The 27,609-nt window shown below is 37.6% G+C and overlaps 1 protein-coding gene across 1 annotated transcript; it reads right to left on the bottom strand.

Annotated features, from left to right (window-relative positions):
* Positions 1 to 332: 332 nt before the first annotated feature.
* On the bottom strand, positions 333 to 27,609 carry cacng8b (calcium channel, voltage-dependent, gamma subunit 8b). Its single transcript, XM_056269934.1, has 6 exons — positions 27,278 to 27,609; positions 9,841 to 10,107; positions 9,399 to 9,623; positions 4,366 to 4,449; positions 3,459 to 3,599; positions 333 to 2,721 (listed from the first exon to the last, which is right to left on the bottom strand). The coding sequence occupies exons 3-6, from the start codon at positions 9,619 to 9,621 to the stop codon at positions 1,892 to 1,894; spliced, it is 1,278 nt and encodes a 425-aa protein (XP_056125909.1). The 5' UTR covers positions 9,622 to 9,623; positions 9,841 to 10,107; positions 27,278 to 27,609; the 3' UTR covers positions 333 to 1,891.

The following is a 27,609-nucleotide window of genomic DNA, read 5'->3' as shown; positions in this document are numbered from 1 at the left end:
TATTTGAAATAATTTTGGTTGAGAATCCCTGCATTATGATTATGAAAGCTCATTTTGTCCTCAGAGTAAAAAAAAGAGCATTTCTTACCGACTTTATCTCATAATTGCAACTTTATATCTCACAATCGCGACAATTTTTTCAATATAATTGCGCCTTTGAACAATTGCGATGTGACTTGTATTTTAAACTATTTCAATTATCTAGTTATATTTTTTACTCTGAGGTTAAGATGTTCTTCCATAGAAAACAATTTTGATAAAGTTAATAAACTTCTAAGGATCAAGATTTTAAAAGACACAAATGACATCACTCGTAGATTGTCTGTTGTTTCTTTTATATATAAAATCCGTGCAATACAGTGTTAGAGTTTATCACACATTAAGATAAACCATATTTTCTCTAGATATATCTATTCTCCACTACGTAATATTTATAACTAAGCACATAAATGCTGTCTGTGTGTAGTTTTTCACATTTTTCATGAATTAAAAAAGACCCCCGATTACAGGAGATTGTGATTTGATGCCCATTTGCACTCAATTATGTAATGTCCTGTGTTGACCTCTTGTTGGCTGGGATCATGGAATAAAGGTTAAAGGTTAGCAGAATGTCCACATATATAATCTCTCATTTAGAGAAGCAGACGGGTCAAAGGGAGTCAGGTGCAGCACAGTGAACGTTTGTTTTTGTTTTTTGTAAGGGTTTTTTTTTTTTTTTTTTTGGGAGGGGAGCTTTGCCTTTGGGATACTGTCATGATCACATGACACAATGGAGGGAAAACACAAATGACACAGGGCATGCCCCAACATAGAGTGTAGCCCAATCAGAGCTCAAGGAAGACCAGTGTCCTCATACATATTCAAAAAAGCCCCGCCCACCCATTCTGCCCTCTCCAATACATATCTGTACTCTGGATTTTAAAGTCTTTTTCTTTTTTTTTCTTTTTTTTCAAATGTGTAATATACATTTGCATTTCAAAATGTATTTTTTTCAGCCTCCCTCCAACTGCAGACCTGTCGATTTACAATTCAAATGGTCCTTTATTGTCCCCGCCCATTTGAAAAGCACAGTTTTGGATAGAAGTCATTTTCTGAATGTCATTCACCATTTTCTCTATACAAATATATCATCTGTCCCTCTTCGACTAAGTGAGGGAATGTTTTAATGCCCCAAAACAAAGATTTTCAATTCAACAAGTGCTACTTCTACTGCTAACAGTGATTTTAACAAAAATAATATGATGGTAGGTTTATATAAAAATCTTTTTCATTTGAACTCTTCAGTCCATCAATTATGGTGCTGATCTGTTTACTGAGCTGGAAGACAGATATACAGATATTACACACTAAATTGCATGTTATCAAAGGGTAGAAAATAAAACTTTCATTAAAATAAATAAAATGCTTCTCACAAAGTTAGTTGTAATAATAATAATCTCATTCTCACAATACACTCATGTTTCTGCAGTGCTCAGTATCACGTTTTTGAATCACAGTCAAAATCTCGTCTTTCTAGTTTAAAAACTAGAATCATTTATCAATGTGTAGAGCTAGCAGTTCAAACGTACTCATGATAACAACAACACTTCATCGTCTTGGAAATTCTACGTCTTTAAAATCAAGCAAAATAATAAACATCACAGTATCCCATGATTATAGTTTCATTAAGAATAAACAACATGTTATAAAACAGTACTAAAAAAAAAAAAACATGAATGTTGTTGTTATTATGAGATGTTTGTCATTCTTTTACTCTTTATTTTTTCATAAAGTGAAACATTTTTCAATACTGAGAGAGTTATCCTCTTTTTTTAGTTGTTTTCCCAGTCTTTATCCATCTAAGTTATCTCTCGCTTTTGCACTTTATCAACTACTCCAACCCTCGATCTGTCTAGACTGGTGTAGTTTTCCTATTTAGCGTGTTGGAGTTACTCTCTCTGTCACCTTTCCCTAGCCTATCCAGCGTCCCCATCCCTCGTTCCCTCTCCACCGTAGAGGAGGAGAAAGGTGGAGCCTGGGAGGATGGGACTGAGTTGCCGAGCGGAACATTGGAGTTGGAAGAATTCTGGACCACTGACGGATTGTGGGATTTTAGCGAGGGCAGCGTCCCACTCATCATCATGCCTCCTCCGCCCCCTCCGCTCTCTTTAGGGAAGCAGTTGTGCAGCTGGTATAGTGTGGCGCGGTCCACCGTGCCGTACAGCGGAGGGGCGCCCAGCCCTCCTAAACCACCCAGTTTGGGGTCTCGGGAGAGGGTGTAAAGGGAAATATCACCCCCTGGCAGAGCGGAGCGGGAGTGGGGGTTGGGAAGAGTGGACACCGAGATGGGCCCCTGGGAGAGTAAAGCTGACGGGGCCATTCCGAAGTTCTTACCCCCCGGAGGACCACCCACGGGGGACGGGTCTCGAGAGCGCGAAGGGTCGGTGGATCGAGAGCTGGAACGCGATCTGCGGCGGAAGCGGTAGCTCGGGAGTCGTAGCATGGCGTGAGTGGTGCTCTTAAAGATATCGGTGCGAGAGCGACAGCGGAGCTCCTTGTTCTTCTCGATGTAGATGTTTACCGCCAACACACCCACCATCTCAGCCAGGATGAAGGACAGCCCACCAAAGTAGAAGGACCAGCCGTAGGAGTACTGCCATTTCTTATCCTCGTCCTTCTTTGGGGAAATGTCACCCAGAGCGGCAGAAATGTACACTATCACACCGATGATGTTACTCAGGCCTAAAGATCAAGGGTCAAAAACATGCCAACTGATCAAAATGTGTTGTTGCTTCAGGTGATATGCAGCTTTTGTTTGCAGAATAACAACGATTCAGAAGCACTTGCAGTCTAATATGGCAATTGACAAACAGATTTCATCAGATACATTTTACAGTAATATTGTGGATAATTCTGTACAGGCACAAGCAATTAAACACATTTTATAATGAATTCTGTGTTTTCTCCTATTACACATTGGGGTCCATGTCATAATGTCAATTTTACATATTTTTTTCCAATAAAAATATATTATCAGTAAACAGATTTTTACTGAAAAATCTACTGGACAATTAACATATTATTCTATATTATAATTTTAACCATTTTTATTTATGCATGACCGACGCTTTTATCCAAAGCGACTTATTAATTAAATGTGTATCTCAAATGCAATTTAAGTCTGTTTGGAAGAAAGTGTCCGTTGTAATAGATATGTGCATCTTGAATGCAATGTAAGCTAAACCTTATATTAAATTATATATATAATCTTTAAAGCATTATGAGATAGACATTATATTAAATGATGTATTATATAAAATGTAATATATAACTTAATATAATGTCTAGCTTACTTTGCATTTAATTCTTAAATATATAAGATATATGTATGACACGTTTTTGTAGTTCTGGCAAATATTAGGTGTAATCTGACATTTACTCCAGCACCAATACATGTACACACACTGCACACACTTTACCTGCTGCTACAAACAGAATGCCAGCCCCCAGCACGATATTCCTTTTGCTCTTGTAGAAGCGACTGGCTGCGATACAGACCCCTCCCATTAGCAGCAGGATGGCACTAAGAATGGGAAAGATGTTGGAGGCCCGGACCACTCCTGCAGGGAAGGAGAGAATAGCAGAGTAGAGTAGAGAGACAGATGGGAGGGTGAGAGACGGAGAGCATCATAAGCGTGAGACGTGATGAGTGCAGGCCAGTCAGTTCTGTTCAGGTCTTTAGCCCTGTGCATTTGTATTTCCACACATTTTTAGATATAAATATTAAGCTAAAATGAGGCACCTGGTTAATTACATTATGCAGTTGTGCTCTCTGTGAAAAAGCCCCAGAGGAAAAATGTTCCCCTGGCAGTTGGGCATCCCATCTGGGACCAGTTAAGCTGGGACAGAGCAAGGAAATGCCATCTAAATACCAACCAAAATGCCAACCTGTGTGTGTGTGTATATGTGCGTGCATTTATGCGCGTGACATGCACACGTGCACACAGGGAGCTGTAGCACAGAAATGTCTTGGAGCATTTCAGGGGATATGAAGCATAGGATTGAATCTGCAGAATTATTGTGAATCTGCAATATGTCACTTTGAAAAAGCTCTTCTTACAGTATGGCACATCAAAGAAGCATAGGTATTTAAAAGGAAGATCATCGTCATCATTTTCTTTACCATATGTAAAAACTTTTTTTTTTTAAATGTGTAAAATCATAATCATTTGTTACAATACAAGGGGGGAAGGTTGGGTAAATAATGACCATTTTTTATTTTGGGGTGAACTGTTCCTTTAACATTGCTGTTGCTGCATTCCATTCATGCTGCAGAACTGCTTGTCATGATAAACTCTGTTGTTGTAATAAAGGGCAGCCTCTTACTCAGGACGTATTCTGCTCCATCATGATCAAAGTCAGCATCCTCTGGGAAGTGGTTGATCTGGGAGCACACGCCACGCTTCACCCCTACAAGCAAAAACACGTCAGAGGAACGTCAGAGGTAAGACATCCTGAGCATATGTTAATCCTGAACTGAGAAAGAACCGCATCACATACCTCCGTAAAAAACCCTCACACACAAAAATCTTACTGACCACAAACTTTTGAACAGTAGTTCGTATTTAACACAAGAAGTGTCTCATGGAATATCAATTGTGATCATGGTCAAATGCAGGAATGTCAATTTTCTATTATTCTTTCATAATAAAACATGCATTGATGTGAGCTCTGACAGACAGATAGATAGATAGATAGATAGATAGATAGATAGATAGATAGATAGATAGATAGATAGATAGATAGATAGATAGATAGATAGATAGATAGATAGATAGATAGATAGATGGATAGATAGAAAGAAAGAATGAATACCTTTTAATGGTCTAATTCGCAATCCAATCTCTTTAAATTAGATAGGGAACTCATTTTTGGATTGTAGCTGCTGATACAGATCTAATTCTCTTAATTCATTATGTTCATTTGTTAAGATGTGGAACAGAGGAACACACACACACACACACACACACATGCACCCTAGAAATCTAGCCCTGGAGTCAATCGGGGAGTGAATAGCTACCCGCTCCAGTGCTGGGGGCCTACGGCAGACAGACAGACTGACGCGGTGTTGAATGATGGAGTGGGAATGTGATGGATTGATGAGACGGACGAAGGGAGAAACAGGTGGACAGGTGTATGGGGGATTCTTTTCACAGCTGTTTTTGTCTTTTTATATTCCTCCTCTTATGGACATTAATCTGTAGGAAAGAGACGAGGGCACAAAAGGGAAAGGTGTCAGCGAATCTGGCATCACCATTTTGTTTCTTTGTTAAAGATACTGCAGCTTTCAGTAATGGCCTTTGTTTCTGCCATCAAGTGCACGTCACCAGACCTGCCAAGCTTGGGGAAATTATTTGAGTACCACAATAGTGTAAACCTCAGTTCACATGCTTTTGCACTACTTCGCTTTGCACAAGGTTATTTCCCCCCTCACCACCATATTATTAATTTATTCATAATATAAATAAATAAAAATTATTTAAAAAAAACACAACAATTATATCATGAGGATATAGGAAACCCTATATATATGTAAACCCTATGGCCCGGTTTCACAGACAAGGCTTGGATTAAGCCAGGAGTAGGCCTTAGTTCAATTAAGACATTTAAGTAGGTTTCATAAATGAGTCTTAGCACTGAGATATGTCAGTGCAAGTTGCTTTCAGTTAAAACAGCTCAAATATGCATTTTAGTCTAGGCTTAATTCTACTTAGACTAGCCTTGTCTGTATAAATACAGGCACATATTTTTAAAGTTAAAAAAATCTCTCTGCGATTCTAACTGTTGTCAATCAATGTGACTATACAATATTAATAATTATTAAGATATTTTTTTTATTTAAAACTAAACTATATAATACTGTAGAAATAATATTATTGTACTGTACTAGTTTTTTGTGTAGTTGTTGCAAATCATACCAGTGTACTTTGAGGTCAAAATGTGTACCTGCTACTCAAAAGGCATACAGGTTGGCAGGTCTGCATCACCCACAATGGAAGAGCCACATATTTAAAAAAGACAGCAGTGTGACGAGCCACTGAGCGACTTTTCCACGCTGAGTGCTTTATTGGCTTTTTTTTTTTCTGGTCGCAGAGTTGAGAAATGTACAACTTTGAATAAAACGCAGAGCTCATCAGTGTCACTTTTTACCCAGCCGTCCAATCACAGTGGGGGAGGAGTGGTGAAAATACCACACCTACTTGTACTATGACTCTGCGAGTCCATATAATGCAAGTGTACGGGACCTCTAAAATATATATATAAAAAAAAAAAATGAACTACAGTAATCCATACAACTCCAGTTGATGAATCAATGTCGGCTGAAGCAAAACGATAGGTGTGTGCAAGGAAAATACTAATATTTTACACTTTTTACACCATAAAGTATAATGACTTTCAGCCAGCTGTCAAATGTGTGTTCGTGAGTTGACAAAAACATCAGCATGTTGTGAGACTTGTGTGAGAAGTGAATATCATCTGTGCTTCTCCATCCCTTCTTGCTTAAGCTTCAGAACATGCTTACAAAGTGCTGATGTTCATGTCAAGCGTGAACTCATGAACCCGTGTTTGACAGGCAGACGGAAGCAATGGTTTGTAGTGTAAACATTGTAAATAATAGTATTTTTCTCACACACGCTATCGTTTACGCTTCAGAAAACTCGGGCCGTACGGATTCCCGTCATGTTCACTTTGGGTGATTGTCAACTTGGGTTCCATCCACTTGCATTATATGGACTCGCAGATATTATCATTATTTATTTATTTTTAGTCTTTGAGGGTGAGTAAATGATGAGAGAATTTTTGGGAAAAGTATCACTTTAAGACTAGCACCAAGCCAGTATGGAAATTCAAGCTAGTCCAAATTGGTCCAATAGGAAGTTCACCTGCTTACCATGACCTTGCTTTTGCGATCTAAGCTATGTTACACATGAAAGCAACTCATTAGCTTTGAGAGTAGCATTGGCCTCTGCTATATCGACTGCTACAGCAGTAGGGGAGCCTGAAGGGCAGGACGAGGCCCAGCATGTGTGTGCATGTCTAGAATTGAGTCGCGGTGATGTGACAATCAGCGCACCTATCATCATGAAGCCAGTAGTACTTGCTGTTTGGACTGATTTAGCTGCAACATTTATTATGCAGATCCCAAAAAATCCGCTTTCCACTTCACCTGCTTTTAATTGTGTTTCTACTGAGCATCTATCTTGGCTCTAATCCCTCGGGAAAGCAAGGATGTCTTGACCTCTAAACTATGCCAAGAGTGCTGTAATACTGCAGTGACCAAAGGGGCAAAGAAAGAAGGGAAAGCGAGGCTTTAATGAGATAGAGAGAGAAACAAAGAGACGGCCGAAAAAAGCAGGCCGCGTCGCTATGATGATTGGGAATACAGGCTTATCTTTAATTGAATGCTTTGTTATCAGAGAGCTTAGCCATAAGGCTAAATTAGAAGAGCACAATGGCTGGCTGCAGGCGGAGCGGAGAGCGTATTACACGGGGATGAGTGAGAACACGAGGTGCTAGAACGACCCCTAAGACTACGACTGCTGTCCCTCTGTGTTGACCTCCCAATGCAATCTGCTCAGCCTTTTAATTAGGCCTTTTTGGGCTGTGCTCCTAAGTTCAAAACTCTATAACAGCTATATCGGGGTTCAGGATGTATGTAGGTTTTATGAAACTGTGTGTGTTAATTACCCAGACAGAATCATAGTGTCACACCTGGTACATGTGGATTCCACGCGTACCAGATGTGGGCCGGATCTGGGCCGACACTATGTTGCTGTCTGGGTATCCTTAAATGCCATTTAAATGAAGAATTGAACTACTTTTGAAACGGTTTCATCTTTTATACAGAACAATTTAAAGGCACTTGTGATTGTGAAAGTAGATTAATAATATGCATTATGTGAGATCCTATTAATTTGATGAATAATTAAAGTAAATAATAAAAATCTTACGTTTAGTATATTTTTGGAATTAAAAACATTGCCATGCCTGTAAAATGTTCCAAGACAGGGGAAATGACTATCCTCTTGCGAGGGACCCTCTTCCTAAAATATAAATATTGAAAATAGTGTGATATTACAAAGATAACATTTTATATTGTCACCGCAGTTATTATAGATACGTATACACTACCGTTCAAAAGTTTGGGGTATGATTTTTTTTTTTTTTTTCAATTAATGCTTTTATTCAGCAAAGAGACTAAGGCTTGGTTTCACAGACGTGGCTTACGTAGATCAAGCCAGGATTTGGCCTTAGTTAAATTAGGACATTTGAGTCGCTTTTTTACTGGATTTATCTTGAGACAAAACAATGGAACTGGCAAGCTGCTTTCAGTTAAAACAGCTAAAACATGCATTTTAGTCTGGGACTATCCTAAGCCTTGTCTGTGAAACCGGGCATAAACTGATCAAAATTGACAGTAAAGACATTTATAATGTAACAAAAGATTTCTATTTCAAATTAATGCTGTTCTTTTGAACTTTCTTGTCATCTAAGAATCCTGAATTTATCAGTTTCCACAAAAAATAGTAAGCAGAACAACTGATTTCAACATTGATGATAAGAAGATATGTTTCTTGAGCACCAAATCAGCACATTCGAATGATTTCTGAAGGATCATGTGACACTGAAGACTGGAGTAATGATGCTGAAAATTCAGATTTGCCATCACAGGAATAGATTACATTTTACAATCTTTTCAAATAGAAAATGGCAATATTTCAAATATGACTGTTTTTACTGTATCTTTGATCAAATAATAGCAACTTTGGTGAGCATAGGAGACTTCTTTCAAAAACGATTTCACAAATCTTACAGATCACAAACTTTTAAACAATTGTGTATACATACGTGCTTTTTATATATATACACGAAATTATTGGCACACTTGTTTTTCATTTCTTACTGTTAAAAACTATGGCTGTCAATAGAATAAAATAACTGTTTATCTCATAAGTCTGTAGAATAAAAATTATACTGAAACATCATCAAATTCTACATACGTTTTAAAAAAGCATTTATCATTAAAATATGATATTTAATAATTAATATTTAATCAATATATTAAGTTAACACTATGACAGAAAATATCAATTTTCCCCATGGATACCAGTTTGAAAACCACTGATATACGACTTTTTTAAAACTATTTTGATTTACCATCTGATGTACTATTGTTTGTTTATCAAACTGTGGCCTAGTATTTTTTTAGTATAAACACTGTATCATCATAAGACTACCCTAGTGGAGGCAAATATTAATAAATCATAACCCTCCTATTCTCCAAATAAGTGCACAGATAGCACAGAAACACAGATGCCACCCCTACAATGTAACCAAGAGCCAAGATAGTGGCTGACCCTCCAGACAACAGATCCTCCACAGGCCAGAGTGCGTCAAGGCCCCGGGGTCCTTCTTGTCTTTATTATGGGGATCATCTTGTGAGTTGTTGGCGGTGCTGTTGCAGATGAGCGCCCGCGAGTACAGCCAATAATCTGTGCCGATAGCCACCGTCATCAGGCCAAAGGATGCGAAAGCACCCACGATGGTGAGAAGGATCTGAATGCCCTTCTCACACACCATGCCTACAGGAGAGAGCAAGAGATGCAAAGAGAGAGAGAGAGATATGGAAACATCACTGATTGTCCATCTATCTCTCCTCCAATTTGTTTTCTTTTATAGTATCGATATAAAGAGATGAGAAATGACTGACCTCCTTCTCTTTTTAGACTTGATTCTAATCACGCAACCTCAGCCTCAAGGCCATTCAATGCTTCAACCTGATTGGACGAAGTAGCTTACCTGATGGCGAGTTTCTGTCCTTCGACTCAATTTTGAAATCTTTCTTTTCCTCGTCAGATGAGAATGTGCTGTCCCCTCAATCCGGGCAGCATCCATCGACTGTCCTCGCACACTCCTTTTGTTCTTCCTGCACTCGTTTACTCCCCCGCTTCTCTTCTGACAGGTCGACCACAATGGAGAAGCTTGTGTTGGTCTCTGTGATCCCTTCGTATGTATGCAGTCTTACTTTGCGTCAGTTCTGGTCATTGCCGATATATAAAACAAAACCTAGAGATAGAAAAGGAAGAAAAGAGAGAGATTGGATTCTGCCGCAATTTCTTTGCCGCAAAAAAAAAAAAAAAAAAAACTGTTAGGTGGAACTTTGGCAAGGAATGATTCTAAAGAACTTGGGGAGAAAGCAGCAAAGGCAGGTCTACACTGTTACCATAGTAACGCTGAATTGCAAAAGCTTGTGCATGGAGAGATGGGAGGGGGGCAGTGCTTTCATCCCTTGGGACGAGATAAGGGAATAACTGACAAACATGCAATTCAGCAACATTACATGAATGGATCATTGCAATGAATCTGTAGAGACTCCCTGACCAAGCAAGAGGGAGAATCATTACCTCACAGTGCTGGGTGCTTTATGTTAACCACACCTATATGAGACACAGACGCACGCCAATGCACACACACATGCAATGAAAACCTATAAAACCAGAGGACAATCGTGCAGTACGCATAATTTAGCAAACATAATTTAGCAGACATAATGCAGGGCTGCCTTGGCTGTTAATAATTTATAATGCAATATGGCACAGCCATCAAAATGGGTTAAATCCTGTTCACATGGTGAGCCTCTGCAGTACAGATTTGTAGCGCTCATAGAAAAATCCCTTTCGAGTCAAACATGGATGGACAATCTGAGTCGATTTCTAATGTGTCAGTGGCACATAAAATTTTTTTTAACATAAAGATGCAGTTTTGCATGTTGTAGCCCAAACTATTCTAGCTAGAGACGTTTATCAAGTGTAAGCTGTTAGATAAGATGACAGAGGCTGTAAAAAAATAGCACAAACAAACCAAATACAATCTGTACAAATACACAATGCAAACCACTATGTGACCCATACATTTATACTGAGCTGTTAAAGAGAATTATTAGGATAATAGTCCTTGTGTAAAAAAGTACACTTTAGCATACTATTAAATAGAGTACTTATATTGGATATACTTAAGTGCAAAGTAAATCTAATGTTTTGGACACTTAATTGCATGTAATTGCAAATAATCAAAATTTATTATAGTTTAAATTTATATTAAATAAAATTAGCTGAACTTTAGAGAGCTTTTTTGACCCATTTAAGTAGGACGTAAGTTCATCTTTATGTGTCATATCATAATTACTCTTATTGTCTTTGAAATAAGAGTTTTTGGTAAACTAATGTATACTTTAATGTAATTTGTATTGAAACTGGTATGTTTTCTATTTTTATATATATTATAATTTATATTTCGTAATTACACATTCATAATTAAAAATTTGCAATTGGTACATTTCAAATATATTAACTTTAAAATATAATATTGAATGACTGAAAATGACAATCGAGTACTTTACGTGCTTTTAGTATGTTAGTCAACACATCAAAATAACGTACTGCTTTAAAACACGACAAACAAGCAGTACACCATAATGATTTAAAATGTACTTTAAAGTAAAAAAAAATTATTGACATTATCACAAAGTGTAGCTACTTGTAATTAGAGTACATTTTTATGACATGATTATGATGACCAATCTGGAACACAAAAACGAAGAGAACTGAAGGCTTAAATACTCAAGGGAGGCTAATCAACAGAAACTGAAACAGGTGCGTAACAATCAGTAACCAAGGAAACTAACTAGTGAATACATACAGGCAGAAAGGGCAAACCAAACTAAGGATACGTCTACACGACAATGATGTACTAAAAACGTTTTTTTCGGATACAGAAGACAACATTCCCCGTTAACATGGATCTGCGAAATCAATTAAAAATGCTGTAATATGCTGCCAGGCGAGTAGTTGGTGATGTGACTTTGTAAAGATGCACTACACACTTATAGACTGAACTGAACACATAATACGCATGCGTATGACGTCACTGTTTTCACAACACAAATTCGTTTTTTTGTAGTTTTCACAGAGACAATAACTGTATTGTTTTCAAAAACTTGCACTCATTTTCAAAAGTGCAAGTTTCAGGCCGCAAAACGCCATTGTTGTGTAAATGACTGCCAAAACGCATAAAACGTTTTTAGTTGAAAATGGTGTCGTTTAAACGGACCCTCAAACACAAACAAACTGAACATAAACCTGACAATTACCTTCAAGTGCAGTTTAAAAATTTATATATACATTTATAATTTAAAATACACTACAACTGTAAATTTAATTCAATTAAGCACAATTCCTTTCACTATGGGGAACGTTAGTCTAATATCTAAGAAAGGCTTTTTTGTTTTGACTTTGTTATACAGTATGGCCACAGGTAAGGGTAAAGTTATTAATAAAAAAAATACCAATACAAATGTCTATATAAAAGCAGATGGAGAAGCTTAAAATCTCTAATCTAATCTCTTCTCACACAGTGAATACAGTTTATTATGATCAATACAAGAATCTGGTAATAAAGCTATGAATAACGGAAACAGCAACAGTCTGTTTTCTCACTCTCACTTGAGTCTGAGCAAACCATCATGTGACATTAACCTGTGTAAACTGGGTCCAAGTCTTGATCACTACAGCTCAGTCACATTCACAGATCACAAACGTCTCTTTTCTATCGGTGTAATCTCTGATTAATGCTGCTTTATCACATTGCCAGTGTTGAAGAAGCTTTAAAACTTCATAAATGTAGGTTGCCAAGCTACTAATAAACAAAAATAGCTAACTGCATTGAGGCAATATTGTATTATCACAAACAGAAACCAACAAATACTAAATACTAATAACTAATATTTATTAATTTCATGAAAAAAAGAGACTTCTGGGAACACTTTTTGCATTACAATATTCTATTATTGTATGCACAACAGTTGTACTGTTAACTCTAAAAATAGCTTACAAAAATGACTATTGGACTACAAATATAGTATGCATATAAATTACTATTACATAGTATAGTACACTAAGTAGTGAATAATTCAAATGTTTAGTCAGTAAGATTTTCTTGTGAAATATTTTTGAAAGAAGTCTCTTATGCTCACTGAGGCTGCATTCATTTGATCAAAATACTGTGAAAAATAGCATTATTGTGAAACATTACTACAATTTAAAAGAGCTGTTTTCTATATTAAAATATGTTCAAATTTAATTTTTTTATGTGATGGCAAAGCTGATTTTTTAGCATCATTACTCCAGTGTTCAGTGTCTCATGATCCTTCAAAGAGTTGTGCTGCTATAATAATATTTTTGTGGAATTCTTTGATGAATAGTGAGTTCAAAAGAACAGCATTTAGGCCTATTTCGAACAAAAATAAATATTTTTTAACATTAAAGGGTTAATTTGCCCAAAAAAGCAAGAAAAGTCGTTCCAAACTTGTAAGACTTTCGTTCATTTTTGGAACACAAATAAAGATGTTTTTATTGAAATCTGAGAGATTTCTGTCCCTCTATTGACAGCTATGCAACTACCACTTTGACGCTTCAAAAAGTTCATAGAGATCGTAAAACTTTTTGAAGCGTCAAACTGGTAGTTGTGTTGCTGTCAATAGAGGGACAGTAAAATATCTTCATTTGTGTTTAAGATGAGTGAAAGTATTATGGGTTTGGAGCGACAAGAGAACGAGTAAATCATGACAGAATTTTCTTTTTTGTGTGAACTAAGCCTTTAAATATCTTTACTGTCAATTTTGATCAATTGAATGCATCATTGCTTAAAGCAACACTAAAGAACTTTTCCTCTTCGGTCGCCCTACAGGTTGGAAGCAGAATTGTCCATTACCGCTGTAGTACTGTAAATAATTTAACTTACCGAAGCCTATACTGTCGATGAACAATGCCCACAGACAAGGTAGAGTATGTTGCATGATTTCATGAAAGTATGATGTATTGCGACATCAGAAACGAAGAAAAACTAAATAATGACTATTGTAACGCTTGACATAAAGCAAGTCAAATTTGTAGTTTTCTTATGTCTCATTCGAACTACAGAAACGCGACCCGGTCTGGTAAACTTGCATAGTGTGGTTAAAGCAGATATAGGGCTGCAAAGCGAATCCAGAAGTGCATTTCATTTCACCCTGTAACGACTTGATGAACCACTGATACGATTTTGGAACCATTATTTTAAGGTAAAAAATGTTCTTTAGTGTTGCTTTAATACAATTATTAATTCTTCTTTAAAAAAAATCTTACAGACCCTAAACTTTTGAACAGTAGTGTACAATACAGCAGTAGTTCTCAACTGGTGGGTCAAAACCCCCAAATGGGGTCTGTTCTCGTAGACGGCAGGGAAAAACAATGCTAATGCAAAAAAATAGAATGCACCTATATACAATAACAGTGTAGAATGTAGGAAAAATACTAAATTAAATAAACATGGCACTCAATCAAACTCTTCTCTACATGATTTCATATATATGCTAAGGTACAATGCGTTTTGTTCAAAGAATAATTGGCTGTGCATAGAATGAAACCATCAAATTTCAAGCTATTATCAACACAACAAATAAATAAACAGTAATGTTGAATATTCTAATCTAGTCTATGCAGTTCATCATAATATAATTTAAAAGTTTCGCATTAAGGATATTTTGGATAAATCTGGGTCCAGAAAAAAAAAATCAACTGAGAACCATTCACAACATCAGATACATAACAAAATATAATTATTTTCTCAAAAGAAGAATTATATTCCTCCCACAAAAACACTGCCCAAAACACAGAAAGTGTTACAGATTAATAATAGGCCATCCTTTTTTTGTAGTTCACATGACTGCCCAGAAAGCCAGTGTGAAGTCAACAGTCCTGAGGCGTTTAACTCCTCTGCAGGCCACAGAAACATTAACTGAAATACACTATAATCATAGCCTACACTATAATAATCAGCCTGAGAGTCAGTCAGAAGACAGTCAGCAGCTTTCAGTGTCTGTTTCAGTCAAAGGCCTCTGCTATGTTTAAACTGAAGTAGAGCATCAAACTGAGAACCACACACGACAACACCTCTTATGAAGCAGATTGTCTCTGTGTTTCCAAAGTCTGCCACTTACTATCGCAGTAAATACAAACATTTGGCTTGGCAGACCACAAAAAAATCACATATTTATTTGCATCTATTTATAATCACACAAGGACAAGAAAAAAAGAATAGCCGAGATCCTGTTCTCATGAGACGGTCACATAATCAGCGGTGCTTCCATTCATAACTTCCCAGTTATTGCAGTCATGCGAGATTTGATATGCAAGGCTTGGGGGGAGGGGGAAAGAAGTGACACAACATAACTCATTTCCACCATCATTTCTTTCTCACCATACATTCGACGACATGTCAATGTGTATGTCAAGTAACCGATCAAAATTACAGTCAATTAATACACCATTCAGACAAATCATGTCATGACTGTGAAAGGCGAAGCCGTAATTATGGGAAACGCGTCCAATTATTATGACTCGTGAATCAAAATAATTAGCACATAAGTCCCTGCTGCAATCATGACAAAGAGCGTCAATTATGACCTCTTTTGCGTCGTTCGGAAGAGAGGGAGAACGAGCGTGAGACAGAAGCAGACAGAGAGAGAATGGACAGAGCAAAAGCAATATAATCATGGAGAGTGCGAATGACATCAAACAAAAGCAAGCGCACTGAAGTTTGAAATACCTTTGTGCAAGGAAACACTTGAATGATTCACTTTGAAAAGTGAATAGCATTATACATCAAATGAATGCAATGAAACACTACCTTCACCTTTCTGTTTGGATGAATTTATCGCTACTGCAGCATCATCGTCACGCTGAGGGTGTGAGACCGCACTGAGCTGAGAGATGACATCGTTAATGAAGGATTAGAGTATAACACCTGATCCTCTCATTTACACACACCCTTTATAACACTCCTCACATTCACACTACACTTCTTGGCTGTGGGCATATACCACATACACTCTCTTTCTGCCAGCCTCGCCTCCAGTGTGCTCAAATTGTGGCCATTGTGTACGTCCAACTCACACTTTTGAGTGCTATCCACACAAAATGAATGATGTGTAGCCTTATCACGTGTCTTCTGATTGAATTTCGAAACATCGTGTTCCTTTATCTTGAACAGTAGAGCACTAGCAAGGTCATGAGTTCTATTCAATGCATGAACTGATCAAATGCACAAAAGTTTGGCGTCGGTAAGAGTTGTAATGTTTTGAAAAAGGTTTTTTTTTCCACCAAGGCTGACTTTATTTGACCAAAAATACAGTAAAAACAGTAATATTGTGAAATATTACTACATTTTAAAATAACTGTTTTTTATTTAAATGTTAGCCTCATAGCATAATTGCCTAAGTCATTTTGTGTTTTTTCTTGTTTTCCAAAGACATTGAAATATGACTTAGGCAATTATGCTATGAGGCTTTAAAATGTCATTTATTCTTGTATATTCCTGTGATGCAATCTCCAAAGCTGAATTTTCAGCATCATCACTCCAGTCTTCACACATGATCCTTCAGAAATCATTCTAATATGCTGATTTGCTGCTCAAGAAACATTTCTTACTATTATCAATGTTGAAAACAGTTGTACTGCTTAATATTTTTTTGTGAAAACTTCAAAAGCCCATTTATTTAAAATAGAAATCTTTTGTAACATCCATGTCTTTACTGTCACTATTGATACATTTAAAGGGATAGTTCACCCAAAAATGAAAATTATGTTTACTCAACCTCAAGTTGTTCCAAACCTGTATGAGTTTCTTTCTTCTGTTGAACACAAAATAAGATATTTTGAAGAATGTTGGTAACCAGACAGTTAATGTAGCCCATTGGCCCATTGACTTCCATAGTAGGTAAAGAATACCATGGAAGTCAATGGGTGGCGTCAACTGTCTGGTTACCAACATTCTTCAAAATATCTTCTTTTGTGTTCAACAGAAGAAAGAAACTCATGCGCAGGTTTGGAACAACATAAGGGTGAGTAAACAGAAAAACAGTTGACAGAATAAAATTTTTTGGGTGAACTGTCTCTTTAATGCATAGGCCTACATGCTCAATAAAAGTATTAAATCTTACCAACTTTTGAACAGTTGGGGTTACCTTAAATGCAATGCATGTCGCTGATATTAAAAGTGTCTGCCAGTGCCAAATGTGAAAGATTCTTTGATTCTGCATTCTAACATTTTAATTGTATTTACTTAAGAATGGATATATAGCTAATTTTTTTAGTAAAGGTAATTAAGTTTAGGCTAGTCTCGCATGTCCTTAACTAAATAGCATTAGGTCTAGTTCCCACTGCAGCTTATTCTGGCTGACCTGTCTACTGCCGCCTGCCTCCTTTTAACTATCTATGACAAACGACAGACCGGAAGTCAGTAATTTCCGGTGGACAAATATTACAGGAACTTTTGCAGTAAGACCTTATGCAACCACTCGACCAGATGTGATGTAAGGCCTGTTCTAATCAAAACTAAAAGCGCAAGGTGAGAACTACCAGTATATTTGATCTAAAATTGTCTGAAATAATAATTTATTACATAATTATTTACATTGATCAGCCCTACCTACTTTGCTTTTCTTTCAGATGTGTTGGCAATCATTTGTTTTGTATGTATATACATTTTTCATTAATTTTACCATGGTGAATAAGCAGAGAGCATGACAAATGCGAAAGTTTCAAACGAATGCAACTGCAACAATTGAATGTAAATGTCAAAGATAGCAGAAAGTCGGCTTTAGACTGGTACAGACCATGTCTGGTTGACATAGAGTAACCAACCACAGTTTGCATTGTTTTTAAGTGCTGTTTAAGAGCAAGTTTACCTGAAATAGAATATACCACCAAAATTATTATGTGGCTGTCTCAACAAACAGAAAACACTGGGGGAAAAGCAGGAAATGTGTAGACTGATTCCACGATCATATATTTTGTCTCTCATAATGCAGAAAGTACATTAATACAGACATAACTCAGAAAATAAAGCGAAATCTGAAGTTTTACTTGTGGATATCTAGTTAACTTGCCATGAGGTGTCTCAAATCTTTGAATATCTTTTAAGTTTTAATAGCATCTGAGGCTGAGAGATGGGAAATTTAATTATTTTCCTTGAACTGGTTATTTCGGACAGTTCGCTTCAATGAACCGGTTCCAAAAAACCCAATTCACTAGTTCGTTTGCGTAATCGCACGATGACGTCACAATACATAATTCTATCATTAAAGAACCCAATAATTATTTGAAACACGGATATTTTACATGTCTAAAGCATAAAAAGTGAATAAACTAGTCTTAATCAACTCACCTTTTTACATAAACCATTAGAAACCCTCATTCATTTCGACCCCTCACTCAAGTCAACTACTTGGTTCATGTTCGTATCAGCAGCTGATTGGTAAGACATGATTGATTTATATGATGAACAGATTGAATTTATAGGCTTTTATTCACATATACACATTCATCAACTCACACATCAGTTATATAAACAGAAGCTCAAGCATGTTCAGTTGACCTGTGAGAACCAATGAGGTTCATTCTCATGTGTTACGCAGCACGCTTGAGCTTCCGCAAGAACCAATGAGGTTCATTACTGTGGCGAGCAGGACGAGGCCGAGGGCCGTTGGAGAAGACGGGTGCGTCGCGCAGGTGTCGCTCATTAGTAATCACGCCACCGGCCTCGCACCATTCTCTCACGGCCCTCGGCCTCGTCCTGCTCACCACAATTACCATGTGTTACACACCATGTTTGAGCTTCTGCATGGACTAATGAGGTTAATTCTCGTGTGTCACGCCGCACATTTGAGCTTCCGCAAGAGGTTTGCTCTCACGTGTCAATCAAGTTCGGCTGAGCTTCTGTTTATGTTCACTGATCAATGTTAATATGTGAATAAAAGACTAAATTAAATCTGTTCATAAAGCGACCGTGTCTCTTCAGAAAATGGACTAAAGCACCTGATTCATATGTATTAGTTTTACAATCTCTTTATGAACGCTTTGGAGCGTCAAAGTGGTAGTTGCATAGATGTTAATGGAGGGACAGACAGCTCTCAGATTTTATCAAAAAGATTTTCATTTGTGTTCCTAAGATTAAAGAAAGTCTTAGTGATTTGGAACAACTTGAGGGTGAGTAAATAATGGCAGAATCTTCATTTTTGGGTGAATTAAGCCTTTAACCTACAGTTGTAACCGGTAATTGGAATTATAACCCCAATTGCAAATCAGGTATATTGGCAAAATTTACAGACTTTCAGCTGTTTGCAATGATCAAATCAAACAAAAGTAATTGAAATAGCTCAACACAACAGATTTTTCATGTGGTTCCCCCAAATTCAACTGAAAATGCAACTTTTAATGAATTCTGCAGTCTCAAAATTATTCAACCCCTTGATCTTTAGTTCTTAGTAGAACACTCTTTTGCTGTTACGACCTGCTGCAAATGAGATGTATAACCAGACACCAGATTCTGGCAGCGTTTCTGAGGAATCTTAGCCCATTCCTCATGAGCAATGGCCTCCAGTTCAGTAATAGTCTTGGGTTTGCGTGCTGCAACCACCTTCTTCAAATCCCACCAGAGATTTTCTATGGGGTTCAAGTCAGGTGACCGTGATGGTCACTGTAGAATCTTGCAGGACCTTTTCTGCAACCAAGCCTTGGTGGAATTTGAGGTATGCTTGGGATCATTGCCCTGTTGGAAGGTCCAAATGACAGCTAAGCTTCAGCTTCCTTACTGATGGCATGAAGTTTTCTCCTAGGATTTCCTGATACTTTAATGAATCCATCTTGCCTTCCACACGCTGCAGGTTTCCAGTGCCAGAGGAAAGCAGCCTCAGAGGATCACCGAGCCACCACCATGCTTAACTGTTGTTTTTTTCAGCATATGCTTCATTCTTCTTCCTCCAGACATACCGCTGATCCATAGGGCCAAAAAGTTCCACAAAGTTTTCCAAAAGTTCCAAAAATGTGCTAAAAGTTTGTTTCATCACTCCTCAGAACAGAATCCCAAAACTTCGGTGGCTTATTTATATGATTTTTGGGTCAGCAGTTGTGTACGTCTCGAGTTCTGCCATGCGTTTAGTACAGGCCTTACTGTCCAAGTTGAAACCTGAGTTCCTGTTGCCACCAAAGTCTTGCTGCAGGTCTTTGGCAGTCACTCAAGGTTATTTCTGAGCCTGCCTTCTCAGAAATCTGCTTGCTGCCGTTGATAGCTTCCTTTATCTGCCCCATCCAGGTAGTGTAACGTCTGTTCCTTTAACTTTGAACTTGCAAACTATGCTTCCAACGGTGTCTCTAGGAATATTTAGTTCCTTCGCTATCTTTTCACAAGTTCACACGTACATGAAATCAGATATAGTAATTTATGGATATTTGGCGTGCTGTCCGGGGGAGGGCTCCGAGCTCGGAATTTGGCCCGAACCCAGAATACTCCCCCCTTTTGACTGGGATAGAAAACCAGCCAAGAGTGAGGTAATGGGGTGGTGGAGGGATGCTGTGAAACTGTCATGGGACAGAGGTGAGGGAAGGCTATATTTAAACCGGCTTCCTCTTGTGCTGATTGGTTGATTACCTGAACATGCTTCTCCCGAACTTTGTTCTATAAAACTTAATTTTGTATCCTGTTCCTTGTTTGTGAAGGGCGATGATATCTTCTCTTAACTTTTAGGACCATTCTTTTGACTTAGCCATATTTCTAACATGCAGTCAAACGTGACACTCAACAAACCTAGCCAGTTCAGATATTTCATGTGTTCTAGCTCAAGCAAACCTGGTGCAACTAATGAAGCCCTTGATTAGTTCCATCAGGTGTGCTAAAGACCAACACCTGTTTTGCAGATTTGTGCTGTTGTGAGGGATTCTATTCGGGGTGTTGAATAATTTTGAGACTGCAGAAGTCATTAAAAGTTGCATTTTCAGTTGAATTTGAAACCACTTGAAACATTTGTTGTGTTGAGCTATTTCAATTACTTTTGTTTGATTTGTTCAATGCAAACACCTAAAAGTCTGTACATTTTGCCAATAAACCTTACTTACAACTTTATCTCTCAGGCATTGGTGATTCATCAGTGCTTCTCTCACATTGCGTCTTTGATAATTCAAATGTGACGAATGTCACACACGTGAACTGTGCTCGCACACATAGAGACATTGAAAGATTCAGAAATGACATGAAATGACGTGTTCATTTCAAATCATGATTCCTCTCAAAGACTGAACTCTTTGCAAAATCTTTAACTAATTAGTTATTTAGCTGACACATTTATTAAAAGTGACTTACAGTATACTTTTTGTTACATGGACCGTCTCCCCCAAGCAACTTTAGTTAAAGTGGCTTGCTAAAGAGCACAATAGTGATGATGGATAGTTAATGGATAGCCTGTTTCTCTTACCAGCCAAGCTCGAGCTGACATGACCAAAATTATGAAGGAAAGAATGTGTAACTCTGTGAAAAGACAAGAGCTGTGATGGGCCAGCAGGCAGTATATTTATATACATGCAATTTGCATAATATCAATATGCATAGACATGTAAGGCTTCCAGGAAGAGGTCACCTTAAAAATTCAAATTCAACGGTCAGAACAAAGCACAAGATCACTTATAATTTAATAATACATCCAATTAGGCCCCACAAGAACAGTAAACAGCCAATTCATGCACTGATCTACTGTTATTTATTAAAGCTGCAGTCCATATCTTTTCCTATTTGTCGCCATCTCTCTGTTCGAAATCTGTAACTGCAGTGATTCGCGGAATTATCATCTTTACGTGGGTTGTAAATCGGCATGAAACAGCGCGGATGAACACAGTGCTTTGAGGCGAGTGCTGCTGTCAGTCACCGCGCTGTGTGGATACTGTCATACAGAATCACAGATTCACTTTTTGAAAGTTTGACCAACATAAGAATTTTCATAAGAAAATGTCTTCTGAACAAGTAAGTAAAATCCATTTTTGTTCTGACCAACTAAGGGGGAAAAAGCATTCGACATGATAAGCTTCGTTAGATTTAATCAACGCGATTTACAGCAACCGTGCAAATTATAGCCTACTTTGTTCTCAAATTGTTCATGTTAACAACATCAGCATTGCGTGACTAATGTTAAATTTAATGTGTTTTATGGTTACCTGTGTAGTTCAGAATTCATATTCTCCATAATAGCAAAACGAGAAAGTCACAACAAAGGAAACTCCATAACTGTGTGAATTAAGAAAACGTACTGTAACAGTTACACGATTGAACTATTGAAATGTCTTACTTGTTCAGGAGAAAAAAAGCCGTCTCTTCTTCCGTTTTGAACCCCTTCAAAACACGGAGTTCACGCACTTTTCAAAAGCCCCGCCGATGTTTAAATCCTTCGGTTCGCATGAGATGGTTTCTTTCTCTTTCTCTAGCCACCTTAAATCCGAAGTACGAAGTCTTTTGGGTTTTATAACTGCTGAATCTCCAGTTGACACTGATGATTGTTGTTTGGATCTTTCTGGATGCCATAAGTTTAATTATGTAAAGTGCTGCGAGAAAAGCCTATACATCTAAACATCTCGTCACGCGCAGTATAGCCGGCTAGCTGAAACTCCTTCTTTATGTGTACGGGTGTGACGTAATGACGCAAAGACATGCTCGAATTTCCCGCGGAAACCCACCAGTACCACTGGAATTAAAATCATTATTACAAGCTAACCGTTTTGAATCTAGCTATGGCAAGCAGATAGTTTTGACCACTGGCAGAATATGTTTTTTTTAATATAATTATTTTGGATTATTTTTAACTTAAAAAAGTTACGGACAGCAGCTTTAAATGAATCACAGTATCAAACTTGAAAAAATGATTCAGTTGATCCAATAGATTCATTCAAAAATACATCTGCACTATTCCAAAACTGGCTCCACAAACCAGTATAAATGTGACCATATATACTACTGTTCAAAAGTTTAGAGCCATAGTAATTAGTCTTCAGCGAGGATGCATTAAAATTGATCAAAAGTGACGGTAACAGTTTTCAATGTTTCAAAAGATTGCTACAAAGATTTCAACTTTTTATTCAAACGTTTTATTCATCAAAGAATCATAGTTTCCACACAAAAATATTAAACAGCAACATAAAAAAAAAAAAACATTTCTTGATCAGCAAATCAGTATATAAGAATGGTTTCTGAAGGATCATGTGACACTGAAAACTGGAGTAATGATGCTGAAAATTCAACTTTGCCATCACAGGAATAGATTACATTTTAAAATGTACTAAAATAGAAAGCAATTATTGTAAATTGCAATAACAAAAGTCTTACTGTAATATTGATCAAATAAATGCAGCATTGGTGAGAACTTCTTTCAAAAACATAAAAAATCTTGCCAAACCCAAACATTTGAGTGTATATGTATGTAATATCACCACATGTGACTAAAACTGAATTTCACCAAAATGTTGCTGTCATTAAATATGAGAGAACTTAAAACCAAATTAAACAGTTTGATTAATTAAGTTCACATCTCACATCGCATTCCGACAACACAACCAAGCACATCTAGGCTTAATTCCTTACCATACAATATATCTCCCCTGGCCTGCACTCACATCATTTTAAGGGCATCTGATAGGTGTTTGTATGAATTGTACAGTTGCAGACACGGCAGTACAGTACTGCTCAGGTATATTCCTTCTAATACATAAATAAATCAGTGTTTCTTTTATTTCAGTAAATTTCTTTTCAGATAAACTTCAGAAATAAAGATCACTTGCCAGGAGGAGGCAGTTGCTCAATGAACGATGAACAATCATATAGTTCCAGTTATGCAGCAGTATCTGTAAAGGAAGCTCGAAGGAAAAGAGAGCGAGAGAGGATTTTCATTTAGTTTGCTTAACCTGGATGTCCGTATCTCCTCCCACAAGCAATTAACAAACAAGCGGCATTACCTTGTTTCTTAATTCCTTTTGAGATCCAGACAAAGAATGCATGAACCGACTGAATGAATCATTTTCTCTTGCTTACAGCTTGCTATAGGTTCTGTTTAATGAAGGAAACAAATGATCACAGTCTGTCTCTTGCACTCTGTCACGTCTGTATTTAAGGTATTTAAGGATTCTCATTCCATGAAAGTTTCAGTCCCAGTTGGGACCGACGAAAGGGAGAGTTAATTATCACAGCTCTAAGGACAATCCAAAAGCCTCAATGGGTGTGTATGAGGCAACGAGAGTGTATCTGTTCAGTTTGATTCCACACTAAATTAGAAGTCTGCATTTATTTGATCAAAAGTACAGTATTATTACAATTTTAAACAAATGTTTTCTATATTATTATATTTTAAATGTCATTTATTCCTGTGATGGTAAAGCTGAATTTTCAGCATCATTACTCCAGTCTTCAGTGTCACATGATCCTTCAGAAATCATTCTGATATGCTGATTTACAGCTCAAGAAACATTTCTTATTATTATCAATATTAAAAACGTTGTGCTGCTTAAAATGTTTGTGGAAAACAGGATGATGATTCTTTGATGAATACAAAGTAAGCATTTATTTGACTTTTTTGGAACAATGTTCAAATGTCTTTACAGTCAATTTTTATCAATTTAATATATATTAATATTAATATAATATTAATTATATTATATTATTTGATCTGCTAGATTCAACTGATTGCATGCTGATGGCAGATTTCTGTAGGATTTAAATCTAAAATGCTTCAAAAACTCTCAAAAATGTTTCTTTCATGAATTCACACTTAAACATAATCAGATTGAGTAAAGAGTATGTGTATTTGGCGTGCTGTCCGAAAACAGGGCTTTGAGCTCTGTATTTTGGCCTGAACCCAGAGTGCTCCCCCTGTATTCCTGGCTGTGGTAGGAACCAGCCAAGAGGGATGCTGAAAACTGTCGAGGACTGTGTATATTTGGCCTCCTCTCATGCTGATTGGATAGACGTGTTAATTGCTGATTGGAAGGACGTGTTGATTGGATAGATCATTTGAACGTGTTCCTCCCGAACTTTCTTAATGAAACATAATTTATTAAATATCACTATTGGCATCAACTGCTTGAAAAAGACATCAGTCATCTCTGCCAAAAATGGTTTAAAATGAGTACCATTGCATCATTGCACTAGGGTAAAAGTAAGCACACCGCAAACAGATGTTGCCTGAATCATCTGATGTCACTGTCTGTTAAAAAGCCACACTAATACAACCATGAACAGGACCTTAACTGCACTGACCATAAACAGTCAATATACGAACAATAGCTTATACTTCTAAATCTGTTTTAACAGTGTAAACCTCATCACTGATGTAGTTTGTGAGAAAAACTCTTGCCGGTGTTGTTGCGAGGATATAGCTTTGCTATAGACAGCATTGATCGGGGGTATGAGGGGTCAGTTCACTCCACTTTGTTTTTCTGCTGCAGTATGGCTGTTTTAAAAGCTGTATTGGTCTAGTGGGAAAGAACAAGTGTGCCTGGGAAAGTGTCACGACTAACACAATGTGCACTTCATGGGATGGCATAGAAAAGAGAAGCCGATTGCTAAACCAATCCATGTCTCGATCATATTTCACCATTTATCAGTTTCAAAACCATGCAGAGACTTCCACTTGCAAATATAAAATCTGTCATTTACATCTGCAGGACTCCTTATTTTTACAGTTCACTTCTTTAAATTATACGGAGAATAAAGGAGATAATCTCAGTCAGGGGTCCGCTCTTTAATAATAGCAAAAAGGCCGTCCGCTGGGGTTTCTTTTCCTTTGTTGTATTCTGAAATGCTCTCAGTTCCTGTATAGATCGTGGGAAAATGGTGTTGGTACAGCAATGCTGACACAGGACTCTTCAGAGTATTACATAATTATGATCCCAGGAGGCGCAATCTGCTTAAACAGAATCCTCCAACGGAGAGCGATACAACCTGAGCCCTGACCAGGTGCTTTCTTTCATTAAAGCATTTCTGTGTGGTCATAGGCCATGTAAACGGTGGAAGAACATCTTAGGCTTCCTGCGAGCACACAACTATGCTGATTAAGGTTTCTGTGCCAAAGCCAGACACTGCCATCACTAGCTTGTGCTGTGTGATTTTTAACTGCTATCTGATTCATTCATTTTATTACAGAATATCGTGCAATATGACACTGAATGGGAGACATATTACTACTTGTAAACTGGGCAGGTGAAATCAAAGTGCAGATAAGCACTGACACTGTTAAAGGCATTATGGGATGGCATTATTAGTGACAGTATACTTTAAACTTGTGAAGTTCAGCTACTGTACGTGTATATAATTCATTTATAATAATGCACCAAGCTGTTTCAGCTATTAGTAGTTGCTTTTTACAGTGCAATGTAACAGAGGGACAGTGTACATAAACTAAACTAATCAATTTAAACATAAATCACCTGATAACTAAAAAAGAAACTTTACTAAAAATGTATTTTTCCTTCAATTTGGTTAACGACATTTGCCAGTAGAATTATGTATTGTCTTAAAATGGGCACAATACTTACATTTAACCAATTAACAGGGTTTTACTGCATTGTAACATCCAGAAGCCTTTATGTAGGCCTCTATCATCTATCAGTGTGACCAGTGCATCTTTTTTCCTTTGAAAATCGCCTGATGCTGAAATAGAGGCCTCTTGACAGCAAAAGCCATGTTCCTAAGGTCACATGATGTGATTGAAACGCATGGATCAAACATGCACGAGCAGGGCTGTGAAAAGGTCCACGCTCGTGATCAGTGAGATCAGATAAATGGTCAGGGTGAAGTGTGGGAGTTGACAGGGGGAGGCTGGGCGCTGATGCGAGCCGCAGTGCATTCATTAGAGGAGCCCGACACCGACACCGAAAATGGACGCCTTTCTCTATAAAAAGCCCTTCATTCTCGCTTGAAAAAGCTAAAAGGACAGGATGTGTCAAATGGGCCACAACAGACTTGTTCTAGAAGTATATCAGTGATATCAGTGTGTTTGTTTCATCGAGCTCCAGATAAGAGGAGTTTATGCTGCACATGCATAATGAATGCGAGGATGCGCTTGCAGATCCACTATGAAGACGATTTCATCATTTAGCTATCACATTTTTCCCCGGTCGGTTTGATTTAACACACATTTGCAGATACAACCAAACGCAGGCGAAAAGCTTTGAGAAAATCGACAGCTGAGCTTCGCAAGCTTGCATTTTGGCATCGATTGACCGCTCTTTACATTCCACATGGACACACATGCAAACGGAAACATCCAAACAGCCCCCCAAAAATCGCGAGCACACACGCAGACTACAGAAAATCTGAGATTATTGCTTACCAGTTTAGTTTGTCTCCGGTTTGAAGACCGTCGCGCTCCCAAAGAGGAAGACGAGGACAGATAATTGCATATCAAGAGAAATGGACTGTAAACGAGTTAGCAAGCAAAGAAAAGAATGGCGGGGTTTGCTCGTCTCGGGGACTGACGCTTTTAAAATGTCGTCAAGTAATAATAATAAAAAACAAGTTACAAATGTGAATCTCTCTCAAGACAGATAGTATATAGGAGAGATATTCAACGCGCACACGTTCCCACGTCACTCGAACACGGTTTTGTCTAGAGCGCGTGTAGCCAATGCGTGTGCGCGACTGCGTCTCCCCCGCCCGCGCCGC

This window comes from Rhinichthys klamathensis, unplaced genomic scaffold, assembly GCF_029890125.1.
Source record: "Rhinichthys klamathensis goyatoka isolate OS25496 unplaced genomic scaffold, OSU_Roscu_1.1 h1tg000295l_1, whole genome shotgun sequence".
Lineage (NCBI taxonomy): Eukaryota > Metazoa > Chordata > Actinopteri > Cypriniformes > Leuciscidae > Rhinichthys > Rhinichthys klamathensis.
This window is presented reverse-complemented; position numbering and strand designations above follow the sequence as displayed.